General features: G+C 38.9%; 1 protein-coding gene across 3 annotated transcripts in view; it reads right to left on the bottom strand.

Annotated features, from left to right (window-relative positions):
• Znf407 (zinc finger protein 407) overlaps window positions 1–21,939 on the bottom strand; it is a 395,230-nt gene that overhangs the window by 167,969 nt on the left and 205,322 nt on the right. The window contains exon 5 of one of the 3 annotated variants that reach the window (XM_052201476.1): window positions 6,411–7,490. The exons of 1 other annotated variant lie outside the window; for it this stretch is intronic. In XM_052201476.1, coding sequence (XP_052057436.1) covers window positions 7,466–7,490 — 25 coding nt within the window. In that variant the 3' untranslated portion in view covers window positions 6,411–7,465. Of the gene's footprint in view, window positions 1–6,410; window positions 7,491–16,507; window positions 16,601–21,939 lie in introns of those variants that run through there. One more of the 3 variants, XM_052201475.1, reaches the window with a different exon arrangement.

Genomic DNA, 21,939 nt, shown 5'->3' with positions numbered 1-21,939 from the left:
TTATACTAACTTTTTAAATCTTCAAATAAAAGACCACATAGAATAACATTATCATTTATTGTTTGCTTTCTAGCATTCAAAATATTAAATTGAAATTCGATCCAATATAATTAATTGCATAAGCAAAGCCCAAAGGATATAAGTGACACACTATATTTATACTCGGCATAAGTAGGATATTAGGAAATCTAAGACAAGACTCTAAATAAAGGCTTCAAGATGAAATGCACAACAGAAAGGAAGTTTTCCATTACAGGCAGGGAAAGAATAAAGCCAAAAATCAAATACCTTTAGAGTTTAGACCTAATGATAGTAAGAGAAAAACTACCTACCTACAAAGCTTTTTATTAAAAACTGTGTGGACTGGAATGATTTAGAGTCTAAGAAATTACTTGGCATGGGAAATGAAAATTCTTCTGTACTCAAGTAGTATAGGAAGAACATTGAGAGTAGTTAGGTGGTCAGACCTCCATGGGCAGAATCAAGGTGCTGGAGACAGGTACACTGAGAGTTCAAGTCATCAGGGAAGGTAGAGACTCTTGTATGCCTTGTCTTTCTGCTAGAAAGTGAAAGCTAGACCCAGAGGCTGTTCACTAAATGAGAAGCTGCATATTTGGAGTAAGCATGGGATCTAGAAGGACAAGAGCCTCAGGGCTCAAGCAGATGGGGATTATTGCGGGTTTTAGGACACTGGGCCAGATCACAAGGACACCCACCTTTTTTTTTTTTTAATATCTTATTTTAATTCTCTACAGTACACAGAAATGTTAATTTTACTGTGATGGTTTTCAATGCTATCAAAGAATGGCATTTTAACATATATATTGTCCTACATGTGTGGTTCTCAACAGTTCAAGGTTGTCTACATTTCTTTTTCATGTTTGCTCTCTTTTGTGTTGCTATACCTCGGCATGGGCAGGAAAAGTTCATTAGGCAAGCAATACAACTTAGTAGAATCTTTGGTGGCCTGACTGTACTTTTGGCCTTAGTTTCTACTTTGGTCATTGATGTTGACATAAATTATCAGTAAAATAAAAGCAACACTGAAACTCTACTACTGAAATTTTCAATACTTTCACAAGGGCATGCACTTGCATGTGTGTGTGTGTGTGTGTGTGTGTGTGTGTGTGTGTGTGTGTGAGAGAGAGAGAGAGAGAGAGAGAGAGAGAGAGAGAGAGAGAGAGAGAGAGAGAGAGAGAAGGAGAAGAGGGAAAAAAGAAGCACTCAAATTACTGACAGGACCTACCAGAATCTCAAGAGCGATATAAAGAGCCTACTCTTGGGACAAGCCCCTCCTCAAACCCCACAAACACAAGTGCACAGGCACAAAACAACATGTAAAAATAATGTATAATGGATGTGGTGCATCTCAGAGGAGAGCACAAACACAGCATCGTGAGGGAGGGCCAGACTGAATCCCCACATAGCTGTACCTACAGTGTTTCGCCAGCACCCCAAATTCACACAAATCATGTTGTCAGAAACAATGCTATAATCTTGTAACGCCTGAACACAGATATGTGAAGGTAGCTAAGCACTCCCACCACATCAGTACCCCAAACTTAGTTATTCAGCTGGAAGTTCTCTAATAAAATGGAGAGAAAAGCAAGCTCCCAGCCAGAAGGGAGGTGTTAGCTGAGGAAAAGTAATTTCTTGAAATTTAATCCTTTCACCTCAAAAATATTTAATACAAAGATGGCAACAATATGATGTGAAAATTCTTTGAATTTTAACAGAAACCAGTAAGAGGCTGGAGAGAAGAGTAATGGTGTGTGTGTGGCCAGAAGGGAAGGGTAGACTGTCTGCAGGTCCCATGTGGATTGTTTGCATGTCACTGGAGGGACTGCATTCACAAGAGACTAGAGCTAAAAACAGTGGGAGAAAGAGATGCTTGTCCTAAGAACTGCAGCAAACTCCCTCCAAGAATACCCCAGACTAATGTTGTCCAACCCCAGACCTTTTGATATCTGCACAGTAAGCATGATCATAATGACTGCTGCTCTCTAGTATTTGTCAAAGCTAGTATGAGATGGAGAACTAATGAGGACTGCTTCCAATACTCTCAGAAGACATGGGCACTGATTGACTAACGAGGACTACTTCTACTACTCTTAGAAGATATGGGAGCTGATTGCCAGTGGAAGCCCAGGTAAAGATAATTAGGAAAATTTCCTCTAGGGAAAAACAAAAACAAAATATTAGTACATCTTAATTATCGGTCTGAAAAGTCTCCAACTAAATGTTAAGTTTTAACATAGAGTGACTAGGGATTAACATTGTAGACAAGAAATTGCAACAGAAAATAAGAGAAAACCCTTTATAATCTATGCGTTAAATATAGGGCAAATGTTTTCAAACTTGTTGACTTGACGTTGTGTGGTGTGATATTGACATTGACAAAACCAATTATGAGTTGACATAAGAAGGCCACCATTATGTAACAGCAACACAATTCTAATGAAGTGCTACCTAATTGTAAATTTAGGTGGGCAGGCAAGCAAAATCAAAGACAACTACAACTTTATAGGAAAAACAGATAGAATGCCACTACACCTTTATGTCAAATGTTGACAGCAGAACTTCAGATCTAATGCATTATTTGTTTTTCTCTACTCATACCATTGCTGCCATGCTTCCCTGGAGACAGCTGGCCGACCTCAGACACATTTGGATGTTGTATTAGTGCAGTGCAGTCTCTCAAACCAGAGGTATCTACAGAGTCACAATCACCTCATCCACCCTACAAGCAGCACACCTTGGGAAAGTTCAGGGTGAGCTCCATGTCCGGAATCCTAAAATCATATCACAGAGGAATGGGGCTTCTTATCTCCTTAAAATAATCAACAGTATTTCCAACAATTATTTGTAGGTAAAAAAGTAATTATCAGGATAAAATAAAGATCTTAATAAGAATATAAAACAACACAGACTGTTTTATAAAGACATTTTAAAGAAGATCACTAGAACTGTACTGCTTAGCCAGTGTGTACAAAAGAAAATGCAATTCGCATTACTAATCAGAAAAATGTACAGCTTTAAACCATAAAAAGTTGCTCTAGCTTCACTGAACACATGTAAGAAAATACAAAACTTCATATTTATTTTGGTGGCATGAAAGACATAATCAGAATTTAAAATAGCAATTAACTTCAAGGATAAGATTTAAAATAAAGATTAGGTGTACACATTTATTAAATCATTAGTATTCACAGTAAGGAACAGAAAATGAACTTATTTTTTAAATTACATAGAAAGAATGGCATGTAACACAAATATAAAAGCCCATAAAATAACCATATGAAATTATATATCTAACAGACACATTTTAAATAAAATATTGCCTTGGGATATATATTGTCAGTGCTTACTGATATGATGGTACATTTATTCTTAGAAGCTAAAATTAAACATGTAATCTATTCATTTATTCAAAATATAAAATAGCCAAGCTAAATAAAGTTATTCTTGTCAGGAACATGCAGTCTATTCCTTCAGGTTGATGCAAACCTTGACTACATCCCTCTGTATCGCTAACATCAATGACTAAGTGACTGACGCGAGCAAGGCTTATCTGTGCCTCTGACTGTAGTGTATGCTGCCAAGTGATGGCACTGCTGCAGCAGACAGGAGTAAGCAGATTACTGCAGTAACTACGAGCAAATGAAACATGTGGGGTTTTGCATGGACAGATTTACACACTGTCTGTCAGATAAAGCACAGTTTTCTGCTGCTTACACAACAAAAGTGTGCCTGACAGCTTTCTCCTGGGTTTAGTATCTGATTATATAAACAGGCCATTCCCCACCATTCCTAAAGACTGACAGTCTGTCTTAGTTGAAAGTGCAATTTCAAACTATCAGCTTTTCTGTCTTGCACACTAGGCTGATTAACATCAGAGTACTTGCTGGAGGTCCAATCAGCTTTACCAATGCCAGAGTTTTCATCCACATAAGAACAAGTGGACATGAGAGACACAGACAGCATAATGCTCCTAAGGACACGCTGCAGAGTGAATGCTTTCAGAATATGCATACATGTATCCATAGGAATATGTCCAAACTAATTCAGGGACAAAACAGTGGCAGTTAAGCTAATGATTTTATTTACAAAATTAAAAGGTATCGTGGGCATACAAACTATTCACATATTACTATTTTTACAGCTGCCACCCCATGAAGAATACAGCAAGGACTGAGCACAGTCACACGGAAGCACAGCACTATGAAGAGAGGATGGTACAAACTTACTTCCACTAATTAACATCTTTGCCTCCACTCTAGTATACCACCAAGTTCATAAAGCCAACACACCACTGTCTAACTATGAATCAGTAATATGGCCTGGAACAATCTTTAGCAGAGACAGGATAGTTTGTAAAAATACTTATCTGTATAAATATTATGAGACTGGCAAAAGTTAAAGATTCAACCTTTTTACCAAACCTTAATAATAATAACAATAACATTATTACTATTACCATAATAGTTGAGGTTCTGCAGTTTAGGGGAAGCCCAGCTATAAATTTTGTTGGTTGATATTTTAGTTATTTAATAATTGCATACCTCTCTGCAAATACAAGCCCTTGACCTTCCTGCAAGGGAAAGCACTTCAGTTGTTACAGCTGACCAACACAGCTTGTTTTAAGACAACAGTTAACGAACACTATTACTGAAAATATTAGCTCCACTCACTTTTATTGGTCTCACAATACTTGGAAGCTGTTGCATGGAAAGGTATCTTTACTGATAACTTACGTCACTACTGCCTTTAACATTCCCTCAGAACCAGACGTGAGGGTCTGCTGGGAAATACAGGATCTGGAACCTGTCTTTATGGTATGTAAATGGGATAGTGTGGACCAGCGATGCACACAGAGACATCAGGCTTCAAAGCAATAATTCAAATTATCAGTCTACACAGATACTGAATGCCTGCATTCTTGGAACAATATGCTCCATCACACACTCTATACCTCATCTTTATTTATCTTCCTGATGATTACAAAATCCATCTCAGTCTAACAATGATTACTGTTTTGTGTGTGAAACACAATCCTAAGCTTTGCACACATTAAGACCTGAATTTATCTACAATTTACCTATTCTTTCCCATCCATTCTAAGACTTGCTGTTAACATTCCGCTTAAAATGTATTGCTGCCTGACACTACAGAGTGTTCTCCTTTTTCATTTGTCTGTTGACACCAACACTAAGAAATCATCATAGGAATAGGTTTGAAAGTTACAAAGGGTGAGGCTACTTACAATAGAAAAGAATTAGAAGTCACAGACACAAGATTGTTTCTAGTAATTTCAGCGATAACTTTCAAACATTCATAGCAGACAAACCTGAGGAAATACGTCGCTGTAGGTCATCTCTGATGGACCCCTCAGAAATATCAATGTTATTGCTTTTATCTTATGAACCACACTTTATAACTGTATACTGCAGAGCAAAATAAAAGCTCTACTCCACAGCGTGAGTACATATTAAACAGGGCAAGAGTTACTGCAACAAATAAGTCATTCTCTAGGTCCATTAATAACACATCTTGTTGTTCATATGAGGAAAGTTTTATTTTTGTTTCTTTAACAGATGAAGTGGCATCACTGGGAAAATTTATACTGATTTAAAGTCCTTTGCACACCTGAGTCTTCTTTCCTGATCTTCTAGGTTTACTGCTACCTATGGTCAATGACTTTGAGAGATTCATGAAAAATCCCTATTAATGGAAACAATGAAAAACCATCAAAACGCGAGTGCACAGTCACTGGAAATTGAAGACCTGTCAGCCTTCCGACCTGAAGCGTCGTGAGCAGCAGGCAAGGGCACAGGAAAGCAGCGGCATTAGCCAGGGCCATGGCACACTCTTCTTACAGGGGCTGTGCTAGTGCATGGGAAACACCACACAGACCAAGGCCAGCGACCGGTATTGAAGCACAGTGACAACCTTGAAGCTATTACAAGTAGTTGCTTTCCACACCCAAGTCGGCTCAGTGCGAGAACAGTGCCACAGCAAACGAGCAAACAATAGGAGGAGGATGGAGAAGCAGGTGAGAGCTACTAGTGTCTGTGCGGCTGCGGGAGCTCATGTGAGCGGGGAAGTGGGAATGAATCTTTAAATTCAAACAAAACAGCTTTTTTAAACTAAATTTTAAGCCAAAATTTTTAACCAAAAATTTTCATTATATCTATTATTTGCAAGCAAACAAAGGAAGCAGGAAGTAGAGAGAGGGGCAGGAGAACAACTAGTTAACCAAGAAAATGGCAATGAAATCAATGACTCCACACTGAGGGTTCATGACATGGCCTTGCCATCTATATAAAATATGAAGAAACACAATCAAACAAACAAAGAAACAGAACCACAGAAAATGACTCAAATAGTTATCAAATACAAATCCCGATGAGTATTTTTTAAAATGTATTTTATTTCTTTTTAAACAAACTGACTGCCATCCCAGAATATATATCCATTTGCCATTCCAACAAAAGAGCATTTTATGAGCTGTGGACTTTCCTAAAAGCCAGCCCATCGCCCAGCACCTAACAGGTGCCAGATGAAGGAAGGAACTGCTATAAATTCCTTTTCTTACTTTTGGTATAACAGAAAGTTGGAGTGCACTTGATACGGACAGCCATAAAGCATGTCAAGAACTACTCAAGTCCAGAGCTGTGATTTTTCTCCTGAAATTAGCAAATACAAACAAATTATTCACAAATCACATTAATCGATGTTGCTTTAGTCATCTGAAACATGTCCAGTATTTGCATCTGATATGCCTACAGACAGTCATGGCTACGGTGCACATGAAGCACTGTAATTGGTTTAAATCAGCCTGGCCCATCTGTCTTTAATACTCTTATTACAAGGCAGCAAGCAAAGAACTATTAGAGCTGCAGCATAAGCTGTAGGATCTTTACCCGTTCTTAAATCATTTAAAAATAATGAGAGCTTTAGCCTTTATCTAATTAACAAGTGCCTTCTTTGAATTAGAAAAACTGTATCATTTAGCCCACGGTTGTTTAGTAAATTGGCTTGGTGGCATGGAAGCTAATCCAGGGTAGCAGTTTCAGGGTCTTATCCCTGGCTTCTTATTACGTGAATTATAATTCAATGATCACCTTAGATCATGGGCTATTCATAAATCAGAAGCCTGACATCAGATGAAAAATTGTATTAATATATGAAACTTATTATATAGTACAAACTGCTCTCTTGATAAATTACATTGTTCAAACTTGACAATGATTGCATTTAAAACATTATTCCTGTTTGCTGTTTTACAGACTGAAACCTCTTCATGAAAAATTTACAATGCTCCTCTGTGTTTTGGAGTCAGAGGGCAATCGCAGCAAATGGCGACAGGACCATCCTTTAGACTTGCCGCAGCAGATGAGGACAGAGCACACTTGTAAGGACAGGGCTGATTCCCAGGATCTGCATTTCTGGTCTTGTGAATATACTAATTGTCCTCACCAGCAGAAGCACTGTAAATAATAAAATTTTAATTTCAGCTTATTGGATTGCTTTCTTGTCCTATGTAGGTATTCCATAGAAATTTAGAGTCATAAATGCTTCACAAAAATTTATAGCACAAGCAATAAATAAATAAATAATAAATAAATAAAAATTAAAAAGCTGAAGGGGCAAGCCCATGAAGTTGAATTTGAATTGAGGCTGAGCTCCTCAGACGATGCGCTATGACAAATGCTTTTCGCCAAGGCTGACTGGGTAACTCAAGCTGTAGTTCCATATTATTTACATTAATTACATGAAGGCTGCTTTGTTAATGGTACATTCTGGTGTGGGTCGCAGCATGATATGCTAATGACCTAAGAAAAATCTGCATCTCCAATATTTATGATAATTTGTAATAGAAAATAGGGTTGCTTTTATTTCTTTCTCCTCACTCCAGGAAAAGTCAGTACTGAACAATTTTATTCTGAAAAGAAAGAAAAAGTTCTAATCATCAAGACATTTAAATTCTATAAACAAAGAAAAGAGTCTTATTGTAAGGGTGTTGTCACAGATGCTGACAGAGTGATAATGTGTCAGTTCTCCACAGGCCTTTCAGTATGAAGTGTGTATCAAGTTGAATTGAATAAAAGAAAGCAAAAGCATAAAGAATAACTTCCCCCACCAAATATTTTCTGCTATTAGAGTTTCTGCCTTCTTTCTTCACAGCTACATAAACATGAAATGAGAGAAGCTTCAAATAAATACACTTAATTTCCAGTAAGTTGCATTCATAATATGAAAGCTGAGGATGTATTTGCCAGAATGTACTGGTTATCTCTATAAAACTACATCATTTGGGAAAATTTAAGGTTGGATCACATAGTCTTCAAAGATTGAAAAGATGAATACGCATTGAATATTAGCATATTTTAAAGTATTATGTGATATATTCTATTTTAATTATTAGTCAGATTTTGAATACTATTTTCAGCAATAAGCATCAACAAAACACATATGATCTGACATGCTTCTTTGTAAACTAACAATGCCTGTGCGAATAAAAGTTCCTATAAATGTACCTAAGTCTATCAGCTATGACTAAAGACTCTTGGGAAAACCTATGCAGAACATACTTTGAAAATACAGTACATCAGAGGTTGAGCCCATATTACTAGGCATCAGTGCAACTAAACACAATCTACTAATGTAGAACTTGCCATTTTAAAACACCAGTTTTTAGTTTTTGAAAATAACACAGATATTTAAACAAAATAAAGAAAATAGGGTGTTCTAAAAAAAGAGAGAAACTAGAATAAATTAAGAATTAAAAAGAGTGCTGCTGGATAGTGTTTTCTAAACCTGACACAGAAGCTGCACCCATAAAATCTTAACAAGACTGCCTCAAACAAGACCTGCCCAGTGGTGCCACCAGCAGACTGACAGGTGGCACTTGTGGTGCCACAGCTGACACACAAGTGGGGGTAAGGAAAGCACACAAGGCCTAGGCCTATAGGAAGAGCTACAGGCCAACAAGCGCTGCCGACAAAGGAAGAATCAATTTTCTTCAGAGATTACTAGCCTAATAGGTTATCGAATCCCAAGAGGTCAACTTTGAACACAAATACATAAACAATATTAAGTGGACTCAGCATATGGTATTTATGTATATATATATATATATATATGAATGTATCAGAATAATAATTTATAAAGAGGCCACACAGATGAGAGGAAGTAGAGGCAGTTGAAGGGCTAAGAAGGAAGTTCACACAGCAGTTGAAGAGGTAAGAAGGCAGAGTGGAAATAATATAAATAATATAGTATTTATCAGTAAAATTCCAAAATAAGTGTCGATAAAAACAAAAAGGAGACTAAGAGGAAAGTAACATCTTGCTAAGCCATAACCACCACTGGTTTATAAGAGCTTAAATTTAATAGGACAAAACTCAAGTTCTGAGCTATAAGCTGCTACAAGTGCTTGGTCCTAGATCAACCTCGCTACCATGGTCACAGTAGGCGTTTGCATGCACTGTGTGGTTAGCTATTTGTATCCACACAGTAAAGAAGACAAAGAGAAGAAAACAGTCTCCAAAAGATAACTGGGTGACAACTGTGCATTTCAGTGGTGATCTGAAAACGAAAGCTCGGACTCCTCATGCTTGCACACGCCCTTGTATGTTCCATGTCACACATTTATAGGCATGAATATGATGGTGTTAAGTTACAAATATAAAAGATGCTTTTATTTCTACATAGACAGAATTTGTAAGCAGCAGAGACATTCTTTGAGGAAATAATAATCTTATAAATTAATTCAACAAAACTTATGATTGAGGAAGGAAAATGAAGTGCCTTCATGTCATAACTTCCAGATGACAGTAAAACAGATTTTCTGAGCCTCCGTAGGACTCAGTAAATCATAAGACTTCCCTTTACCTTCCATGCCACGATAGGCAACGGAACTTAGAATGCTATACCAGCTAAGTTCGTCTTATAACAGAACCACAGACAGGCTGGGCCTATGGCTTACTCACCTAGCTGCTAACAAACAACTGCACACTATCAAGAATGTGGAAGGTAGTATGAGCAGTCTACCAAATAAATAATAAATTCTATAGACATAAAGGCACTTTTTTAGAACTTGGGTTCAATGCACAAAACAAGAGAGCTCCCTCTTAATTATTCTATGAAACATATAGACCATAAAAGTATGCTCAAAACTCATAGTATTTACAAGCTGTTAGAAGACAAGAGCAAGTGAATAAGGAGCATTAAGTGCAAGCACTCTGACACTTCAGGGAGCTATGACTTTCTTCTCCAGTACAAACAACACTGGGGCTTTTCATGCATCTTTTTCCTTTCCTATGGACAAAGGTGGGGCTTCTCAGCAAGACCAGGCTCCAGTCACCAGAATTTACATGTGAAAATTAGCCACATTAGACACTTAGGAAAAGTCCTAAGGGTCTGTAATTTGAATTAAATTATGGTATTAATTAATTTGACTAATTCACTAAAGGAGAGGTTGTCTGTGAAATTACATAATAAACAAAATCCCATAGAGTATAAGACATAGAAAAAAATTAATTAATATATTTCATATGTGAAATGTTTTTATCTTAACATCAACTGCTATCTGCCAAAGACGCTGAGCGTGTTACTGGTGACAGACTTGTGACTAGTCCATGACTCCGGTGATTTATACAGGTGCTTTAGACTAGCCATCCTGGCCCCCCATTAGGCTCAGGGATGCACAGTAAGGAGAACCTGTGTTCAGTTTCTTCATTCACTCTGTGGAGTAAGAGAGCAACAGGGACAGACTATGAGGACACTGTGAGAGAAAACACAGCTGTCCACTGCTCACTTCCCAGGAAGGGAGGGAGGTGCCAGACTTACACTGACTTCCAGGGTTTAGACGATTAAGTAAGGAAGTAGAAAAAATACTTTTCTAAAATTATATTGTTACATTTAATATAAAAGTACATTGTCTATAGATAGTCTTCATTCATATGATGAAAGGTAATTACTTCAAATTTAAATAAGAAATGTTAAAACAGTCTTAGTTTGATAAATCTGCTTGCCAACTTGACATAACAGTGTCATAGACCTTTTAAAAGAGTCTAAATACTATTTCCTCCCCTTAGACATTTGCAGAGCTCTTAGTGATTCAGTAGTATACGCTTGAAAACTCAGTGTGAAATGAACTTAAATCCAAACCAAGTGCATGTGAGGATGTGTAGGCACATTTATCTGTGCTGGCTTAGGTATGCATACTTAGATCAGCACAGCCTTTTAATGGTGGAAGGGTCTAAGTTTCACTCTTTGAGGCGGGCGCCAGCGCCGGTGGCTGTCAGTTCTGAACCATGTCCCTAAAGGGCAGGTGAAGATGACTAGGTGACACAGCCATGTGGCTGCAGCTGCTGTCAGGTGCACGCATATGACCTCTGCACACTCATGCTTTCACTGCGCCGGCGGAGGGGCTCCCTCTTATGTAAGACTACTATGAACTTTGTTCAGAATATCCTGGTGGTTTTGACAACTTGCTTGTGCCAAAAAACTCAGAAAAAATTCCAAATGATGTTGAGGACATTTGTTCTGTCCTGCTCACTCTTGGTGTATCCTAAATAATAAACTGTGGCCTCTGGCGATTTTCCCACAATGCTTATGATGAGAACTCATTCATCTAAATCTGCTGGCAATGGGAATAAAATAAATCAAGAATTTCCCAAATATAACAATATTTGTGTTCACTAGATAATTGATGACTGCTGCTTCACTAATTAAAACCCATCTGAGTTCCATTAATCTTGGTCACCAGGACCAATTGCCATGCACCACGCCTCAAGTAGTCCTCGAGCCCTTGCACTCCAGTAACATCCAGGTGGCCTCCAACCTGGACTTGCCTGATAGAATACAACAATTTGATGGAAGATGTGTATCAAGCACATGCAAATGTGAGGTTATCTAGACTTGTTTCAAATGGTCACACTATGAGTATTAGAAACAGCAGAACATATCAATATTTCACTTGTGTTCTATGTAAAAACAGAATATGTCAGCCCCTTATATAAATCTGTGAAATAGCTAGAACTCATGTTAACAACTGATGACTACTGTATCATACTGTTGAGTATAAATCCATTCAAGGAACAAATATGGACTTTCTATCAAGAAAACACATTCTTTGACTGGACAGAAAAAGAGCATTGCTAGGAATGATGCTTACATGAATCCTTCTACAATCTTTCTGTAACTGGAAGTCTAGAATACATACTCAGGAGGTCTGCACACTGCTAACTGAGTCACAAGACACAAAGGCTGACAAGGCCATATCATCTTCACAGCACACATTTTATTTGCAATAGGCTCTCTCAGAAACTGAAGGACTATGGTCTCAATTCACTCCAGAAAATGCTGCTCTAAAGTAAACAGTACAGTTTCCCTTTTAAACAGGAATGCTCTTGTAAGAAGTGAAATGTCTCAATGTTTTATCCACAGTCAAACTCATGGGTGGCGCCAAGCAAGGCTCTGGCATTTTAGAATAAAATATGAAATAGTCTTTGAAGGCCATATACTATGAATGCTTATATCACAAACATAACCCCGCCCCTGTTTCACTTGGCTTACTTAGAGACTTGACTAAGGTGATGTACGTTACAGGCAAACAGAAATCCAGATCCAGTCACAACACTTCTGAAAACAAGGCTCAGGGAAAGAAGTGACAGGCTGGGTCCAGCAATGATGCAGATATTAGAAACAGGAATGGGGATGAAGAAATGTAATTCTTGCTGATCAGGTAAAGTCAAACTTTATGGTTTTGAGGGGAAAAGCTTAAGACTGGAAAGTATACATATACAATATAAAACATTTAATAACTGTATTTGTTATAGATTTGCTGTTTCTTAAAAGTAAAGAATATGAAAACTTATAAATAAATAGCTCAATTGTGGTAATATCAATGAAATTCAAAATATTTTTTCATCACAAAAGTATTCCACAAGTATGAACATCTATATGTTCATTTAAAATGAGGGAGAGAGAAGAGAGGAGAGAGAGAGAGAGAGAGAGAGAGAGAGAGAGAGAGAGAGAGAGAGAGAGAGAGAGAGAGAGAAATAATGATGGACACATCTCAGAAAGTAAATATGCTACTTCAGATCATAAGTAATATCTCCTCATATGGGAAAGAATCAAATGACAAACCAGACCTCAATTTCAACATTTGAAACTCATTTTATTATTAAGTTTCTTGTGGCATTTAGATATGAAATGAAACAATTGTTTAGGAGCTCTGTATGGCTGTGAAGAGTTTTATATGAGTTAAGCAACAAGTTATAATATTACAGAATTTGCACACTGTAAGGCAGAAGTGTTCTGTAGAAATTTTAAAATGAGAAAATGAGGTACACTATGAATTTGAAGAGTTTACTAAAAATCTAGGTGGAGAAGACAGGATGCGTTCACGCACATCTACACACAGGAACCATGGAGAAAGAATGGCTTCTCTCAGAAACTAAACATGATCACTGTAGGTGAAAGGGAATTTCTTTCTTTGAATAAAGGGACTAATTTAGTGAGTACTTTAGATGACAAGGAAATAGCACAGGTCACACACTGCAGTCTACTGAGCACAGGCACACTACACACTGCCAACCTTCCCCTTCGCTAACAAAGGAAAACAAGAGGAACTAAAAAGATGTCATTGGTTTTAATAAATAAAAACAAAAGCACAGACAAACAAACAAACAAGAGCATAATGGGAGCCTCACCTTAGGTGAATCAAAAGTACTTGATGTCTTAAACAATTCAAGCCAATGACTTCTGCACAGAAACCAGAAATGCAGGACTGCAGTAGAGGAGGCTAACAATGGACAGAATCAGGGACACACATGGACTCAGATGTCCTTAACGCCAGTCCTATGCTCATGCCTGTTAAAGACATGTTTCTTTACGATGATGCATGTGACTCAGAGAAAGAGCTTGTTATCTGTTTTGCTTATTTATTCCTATTAAAAATAATTTAAAATTAACTATGAATGTAACTAAAATTATCAATCTATTGTAAAAGAACAAAACAGATATTAAATCTGCAGAACCCACATACTTCACAGCAAAATAGCCTTTAAAGAGCATTGTGTAAAGGACAAAGAACACAAAAGAAGCCCAAACTGAAGGCCTTCACTGAAAGCATTTTTGAAGAGAAGATTATTTTAGTGTTATCCAAAAGTATTTACTATTTAAAGAAACACTGTGACTTTCCCTGCAGGAGGCAGAAGCCAACTCCCAAGTTTAGAAACAGGAAGGATAGGATGGAAAGTCAATGCCTCTCAGTACATTTGAGCACAGCAATGCTAAGCTATGGCAATTGGACTTAAGGAAATTTCTGGATAATATGACCATCTTCGTGTTTCCCAAGGTTTATAAAGTGGTACCATTCAGGATTTTTAGTTCCCTTTCCAATGGTGAGGAAATGAATCCCACAGGTTTGCTACATGCTACAATTCAGGCGGCAGGGGCTGTGGGGCTGGGTCACTTGTAATCCTAGAATTAGGGAAACTCAGGCAGGAGGAATACAAGCTGGAGGTCCTGTCTCAGAGGAGAAATAGGGAGAAAAAAAGGCAAACAATTAAAAAAAAAATCCAGGTGCTCTGCACTGAGCCGCCATAGGGATCACACTTAAAAGCCACGTCCTCTTCGTCTCCCATCACAGCCCAAAACAGTTCCCACCTCGGCACAAAGCTCAATATTCTCTCACACGGACCTTACCTACAAGAGATAGAATGGTGTGGGGGAGGTGTCGGTGTGTGCAGGTGTGTGTGTGTGTGTGTGTGTGTGTGTGTGTGTGTGTCTGTGTCAGTAAATTGTTCCACTTAGGTTTTTGAGCAATTAACATTAAAAGTTCCTATCTGTCTGTCTGTCTGCCTGTGTGTCTGTCTGAGAACTTGCTCAAAAACAGCTTGGCTTATTTTCTTCACATTAATAAACAACTTGCTATAATCTTTGAGTACTAGCTAAAACAAAAAACAGTTAAGAAAGAGGTAAAATCCCTTGAGTGTATCAAGCATACCTCCATTCTGAAGCCTTACTTTAGCAACAGTCTTTAAAGACAATTAGGTAAATCAGTCCCCTATTTTCTAATTTAAAGAAAAACCCGGTTTTCAGTACTTTTGCAAACTGTGAAGTGTAGAACCTAGTTATTCTTATTGGTTTTGAGCTAAAAAGTCTCAACAAATGATCTGGTATTTCAGTGCAAGCGCATCTATGTTTAAAGCCACAGGAACGGGATGAGGAGGAGCTGTGCTCCGCACTTTTCAGTGCTCACATAGCTCTCTAATAACTGCTAGAAACTTCAGGCTAAAATTTAGAGACCCAAGACTGACTAAAATTGAGCAGAAGTCTTCAGTCTCATAGGGATGTCTTCTGCCCTCTGGCCTTCCTCCATACTGGGCACCCTGAAGGCAGCAGCACGTCCTGTTCCCTTTATGTGGGTCACAGATGGCCTGAGCCCCATGCCTGACTCCTGAGTCATCAATCAGAATCACTTGCTTCTTCTTCCTTCTGGTACTCTTTCAGATCCTGCTTCTCCATCATCTCTTGGAAGACCATGCACCCTAGTCTCCTCTTACCTGATCTTCCACAGTCTATTTAGGGCTGCATTACCAGCACAGGTTTGCTTCACATCCAAGTGTCCTTTACTGGCTCCTATTCAAAACCACATCCTTGCGTACCCTCTGGACTGGTTCACATTTCTTAAGAATACAAAAATGAGCATGCATTTCCTAATCTTTTTCATTCATAAAGTGTCCCAGTTGTTAAATCTAAACATACAGTTTTATATGGATAATTTTAAATAGTAAAATTTTAATAGACAAACAGTTGGGAAAAATGATCAGCTTGCAGTATATCTATAAATGAATAAACACACACTCACAAACACACAAACACACACACACACACACACCAGTCTTGCTTACTCTCAAAGGCATTATTGGATATTATAAATACATAGTAGATAAACATTTCATTCAAATTGAATGAAATTCATTGGAAGTGTGCATCTATATCGATGATATTGATAGTTATTTATAGAAAGAGGTATAGTGTGCCTTAAATAACTTACGAGTCCAGAAAGAAATATGGTTTTTCAGAGAAATCAAGTACAATGAAATCCAAGTAGGGACAAGGCATATACCTGTGGAAAATCTGGATGAAAAGAAGGGACTCTGCAAGAAGGAAGGAGGAAGCGAGCATAGTCTGTACGGTCTCCACAGTCTCGTGGAGACGGAAAAGCATGATGCACACATGAGAGGCCATGGAAGAAGCAGCTGGAATGACTCAAGGCCAGGGGGAAACATCTTGGGTACTCGCAGGCAAAACTTCTAACAGTTCATTACTTTCATTATTTCTGATTATATTAGAATTATTTCTAAAGATACAATTGATATTTAAGCTGATTATGCTTTTAACAAAAATATATATTTATTATATGAAATGTTACAAATAAAAAATAAATGGAAGCCAGGTGTGGTAGCACACACCTTCAATCCCATCACTCAGGAGACAGAAGAGGACAGATTTCTGGGATTTCTAGGCCAGTCTGGTCTGCAAAGTGAGTCCTGGACAGCCAAGGCTATACAGGGAAACCCTGTGTCAACAAACAAAGAAAACAAAGTAAATAAAGAAAATAAATAAATGGGAAGTCATGGCTTTCAAGAAGCTCTGGTACCTAGGGAGACAAGACCTGTTCATTCACAAATTCAATAAATAGTTCTGGCATAAAACATAAGCTAGGGAAAAGTTAAAAAAAAAAGAGTCTCTGTCATGGTTTTATTTTGTCTACAGTGAGGACTGGTTTATAGAGATCATAAAGATACTACAGCATTAAAATGATCAAATTCTCTAGTCACAAGCCTATGAGAACCACAGACAGCAGTTCCTTACTGTGCAATGTGCCTGAGAACACCTGCAATCAGTATGTTCAAACAAAACCTGACGATAAGCAAGGAAAAGATACTTTTATTCATGTTCTCTCAGGAGAATACCTTTCCTTAAAGAAACTTTGGGTTGATGTACAAGTTATATTATTCACATTTTAACTTAATGCAAATCGATGTAATTAATTATATTTAAATTATCTAAAAAAAAAAAAACCCTACAGAATTAATACTGATTCTCTTGGGATTTAGTTAATTTGGTGAATTTCCATGAAAGTGGATCAGAGAGCAGTAGCTAGGAGGAGAGTTCCACAGAGCGGACGGACCACATGACCTCACTTCTCAGTCCTTTGCCATAGTCTGTGCACAGGCCACTGTGCCTTGGGTACACAGATCTGAGACGGAAACATAGATATTTAGAACACACACAAAAGTTACTATAAATAACTCAGATGGTAAGAAAAGTAAGCAAATCCCGCCTGAAGAGTGTGTTTCATAGGTCAAAGCAGATAGAAATAAATTACACTAAAAAACAAAATTCACAAAAGAAAATTCTCAGGGGTCAAAAACAGGTCAACATTTCACAAAATGTATACTAATGGTCTAACAAGGCACAATACAGTGTCGAAAGAAAACTTACTTTACTAAAACATCAATAAAAACAACATTGTCATTATCTAATTCACTGTGAGAATATTTTAAATACACTAGCAATTGATAATTGAAACTTGAAATATTTATTATATGTACAAACATAAATTTCAGTTATGAGATAGATGCTACAGTAGAGTTTCCAAGATCCTATAACCTGGGGAGCACTACAGAAACCGTGCAGCTGGCCACAGACTTCTCCAAGGTAACTGTGGTAGACAAGCAGGCCACAGGGATCCACACATGCCCATCACTACTGCACCAGAGAATGCAGAGCATCAGAAAGTGCTAAGCACAAGTGGCTTGATAAAAAGGATGAACCCTTTCACACTCACCATGTGAACACAGCATTCAGTGAAAGGTACATGAGTCAGTTCTAATGAGCTTCAGATTTTGTACCATTATGGCCAGTTAAACATGAGAGTTTTAAGAAATATGTTGGATTCAAAGGCAAAAATTTAACCCTTTTTTTAAAGAGTTTCTTCACTCAGTTTTCCTAAATGTACATACACTGAACACAGACATCAGACCTCAGATCTTACAGGTGAGGAAGGAAAGACTAATGGGGAAAGATGGGGAAAGGCAGGAGACTGGTTAACAGAGAAAGGCAAGTGAAGGTGAGGATCCCAGGAACTGGCAAGTGACACCTCCTGCTGCTGTGCTGCCTAGAGTCCACAAAGGAGGGGTATAGGAGGGGTAGCTGCTGTGGCTGCTGCACAAAGTACAATGGCCAAGCAAACAGCAATGTGGAGACTGACTTAAAAGTCCTTTAACTATCAAAATGTGGGAGTAGTAAGCGACAAAAGTCTGTTAAGTGTAACTTAACTCTGGTAAGGAATAGTTATTAATGAAGGCTCAGGAGCCACCACAGATAATATATCTAGATGTAAAAGATGAAGCATACAGTTTCCTAGGGAATGTTTTAAAAGTCAGCGATTTACTCATCTAAGAAATAAATGTAAATAAAAGCATATATTAGATACAAAGGCAGTATCTTCCTACCTTTAGATACTGTAGATCATTTTTTATCCGTCCTACATAACCAGAGACTGTGTCAAAATCAAGATAACACAGATATATGGCCATTTTACAAAATAAACATGTCATCTCCACCTTGCAGGGGTAAAACAGCATGTAAGTATTGTGATCCAAAGAGTGTGAGTTCAAACACATGCATGTTCCTACTCACCTTGCTTGGGATGCTAGAGAGATAGGTAATTTTTCGTAAAGCCTCTGACCTAAGGCTGGAAAAGTGTGGTAGTTTGAATGAGAATGACCCGCCCCCACCCCCACCCTGCTGGCTCAGTGATTGGAATGTGTGGTATTTAGTTGGTGAATTGTTCAGGAAGGATTAAGGCCTTACTGGAGGAGGTATATCACTAGAAGTGGGCTTTGAGGTTTCCAGTCCCAGGCAGCCCTCATCCCCATCCTCTGTGCCTGATACTTGTGCATAAGATGTAGCTCTCCGCTATTTCTCCACACCACATCTTCCTGCCTGCTGCCATGCAGTTTCCACACTATGATGGTCATAGAATCACCCTCTGAGATTGTAAGCAAGCACCCAATTAAATGCTTTCTTTCATAAGTTGCCTTAGTTTCTCTTTACATCCATAGAAAACTATGACAAAGTTAACACCAGGCACTTGAATGTTGCTATGACAGGCCTGGCCATGCTGCTTTTGGATACGTTGGATTAGGGAAAGTAGTAGATACGCTAATCAAAGTGGACTCCAAGAGCATGGAAGGCAGCAGTGCCAGGTGGAGCTTGGTGGACTATGGAGGCCAGGTCAAGGAGAGCAGGTGGACTATGGAGGCCAGCTCAAGAGGCTTCTGGGGAGGGCTAAAGTCCACTCTTGTGATACTTTGGCAAAGAATGTGGCTTCTTCCTGCCTGTCTCTTTAGAATCTGCCTGAGGCTAAATTGAAGTTTTGACTTAATATAAGCAAAGGGGATTTCATAAGACCTACCACTGAGTATGTCAAGTGGCTGTTAATAACCAATCCATGATGAGCACAAGCACAGCAAAGGAAATACAAACTGTACAGGGTTAGAGGAACAAGTGCAGCAGGAGATTTAATATTGGAGCCAAGCTCTGTCCTCACAGAGAAGCCTGGTGATAAATGGCATAAAGAGAGTGGGTCCTTCAGTGCAAGAACCAACCCACTCAGCTAATCCTGCAACTTAAGAAAAGAGAGAGCCCAAGGGATATACCCCACCTGAAATTCAACTACACGGGAAAACGTAGGCAAATGCAATTATAGGCGGGGCCAGGTTCTAGGCTAAGCAGGCAGAACTCCAAAGCGGTTGGTTGGTTCCGGATTTAGAGTCAAAGATATAGGAGTAAAGAAGTTATGAAATCTTTGTCTGTGCTTAATTAAGGGAGCCACTGAGGTCAGGTCCAGGGCTGGAATCCCTGCAGTCAGGCCAGCAGAGGCCACCCTGTGAAGCTGTGAAAGTGAAGTCTGGAAGCTCTAGGGACCACAGGATGTTGGAGACAGCAAAGCCAGGGCAGGTCAATACCATCTGAGAGCTACAACCAAAACAGGGAGTGGAACCCGTCCAGGAGAGTGAAGTGAGCTCAGCAGAGCAGAGGGACCCAGGGGATCCAAAGAGCCTGCTACACATTTTTGAATTCTAACAGTTACTGAGTTTGGAGTTTGTCCCTCGGGGTGTCTGTCTTGCTTTGGTTCAATACTTTCTCATTGTGCCTCCTTTCCATTTTTTTTTTTTTTAATAATAGTAGTCTTCTTTAGGGTTTTATTGGTGTGAAGAGACACCATGTCCAAAGTAACTCTTTTTAAAAAAAAAAATAATTATTTTATTTATTTACATCCCAAACGTTGACCAGTGCCCCCCCTCCACCACCCCCTCCCCCTCTCCCCCCATCAGAGATCTTCTACCTCCCTTCTCCCCTGTGCTGCTGAGGGTGCTTCACCCGCACCCCTCTGTATACCCCTGCCCTGGGGCATCAAGCCTCTATAGGATTAGCCTCATCCTCTCCCACTGATATCAGCTAAGACGGCCCTTTGCTACATATGTGCTGGGGGCCTCAGATCAGCATAGTAACTCTTTTAAAAAAAACCATTTAATCGGGGCTGGCTTACAGTTTCAGAGGTTTAGTAGATTATGGTCATGGCTGGAAGCATGACAGCATGCAGACAGTAATGGTGGTAGAGAAGGAGGTCAAGTCCCACGTCTGGATCAGGCAGGACAAACAGAATGTGGATCACAGTGTGCATAGCTTGAGCATACAAAAGTTCAAAGCTGCCCTCCCCTTCAACTCCCCACCCACTTCTTCCAAAAAAGCCGCACCTAATAGTGCTACTTCCTATGGGCCAAGCATTCACACATAAGTCTATGGGAGCCATTTCTATTCAAATATACCACCATGTATTCTGTGTCATTGCATGTTGAATACATGTAATTTGCTTTTTGATTCTTTACAATTGGTGTAATCAGAAAAAAACTCTGCACTTTAAAAAAATCTTCAGATTGTGACAAGATAAGGGAACTTCTGAGGTTAGATTAAATGGACTTTGTATTTATTATAAGCCCACGAATGCAGGGAGTATAATGTGGTCTGAATGAGACTTGCCCTCATGGGGCATATATTTGAATGTTGGTGGACTGTTTAGGAAGGATTATGAGGTATGGCCTTGCTGGAGTAGGTGTGTCACTGGGGTAGGCCCTGACGTTAAAAATTGCTTTGCTCAAGATGTCTCTTCATAGAAAAAGAAAAGTAACTAGGACAAGTGGATGTACATCCTCCTGTTAGAAATGGCTACATTTTCCATCACTGTGCTATATAGACAAGGAAGTAAAACTGACCAATGAAATATATCATGTGTGTCTAGAAAGGTCCTCAAGTAGAAGAAAGAAATCCATGATGCATTCTCCTTACTGTCTTTAGTGTCCTCTTGTGTCCTCTGCAGCTTGTAAGCATTCATGGGAGATGTGATCTATGAGAACGGGAGGCCTTGTAGGAAAATGGAGGCAGAATGTAACAGAGGCAGTGCAGAGGTCCCTCCATCTTACATTCTTGCTGAGGCCATTTCAGAATTTAAACTCCTTAATGGAGAATTCCCTGGAAATTTATCAAACTCTATTCTAGAAACCAAGGGTCAGAATGTCCTAGCTAACTTAGCTTAGCTTCTGTGAAACTGCTTTTGTGTGAAATCCCATCCAGCTAACCACTTAGCTTCCTTTAAACTGTTTGTTTCTGTGAAATACACCCTGAAGCTGTCAACTAAGATGGCAGCATGTGTTTTGCCTTCAAAAACCTTGTGCTCTTGACACTTGGGGCTACCCCTAGGTCCATGGACTCCTGAGTGTATTCCCAGCCATCTGGTACAAAGGCGCTCAACTGGCTATAAAGTGGGGCTGGGCAGTCATCTTTCAA

This window comes from Apodemus sylvaticus, chromosome 13, assembly GCF_947179515.1.
Source record: "Apodemus sylvaticus chromosome 13, mApoSyl1.1, whole genome shotgun sequence".
Taxonomy (NCBI): Eukaryota; Metazoa; Chordata; class Mammalia; order Rodentia; family Muridae; genus Apodemus; species Apodemus sylvaticus.
Note: the sequence above shows the minus strand (reverse complement) of the source record. Positions and strands in the feature narration are given on the sequence as shown.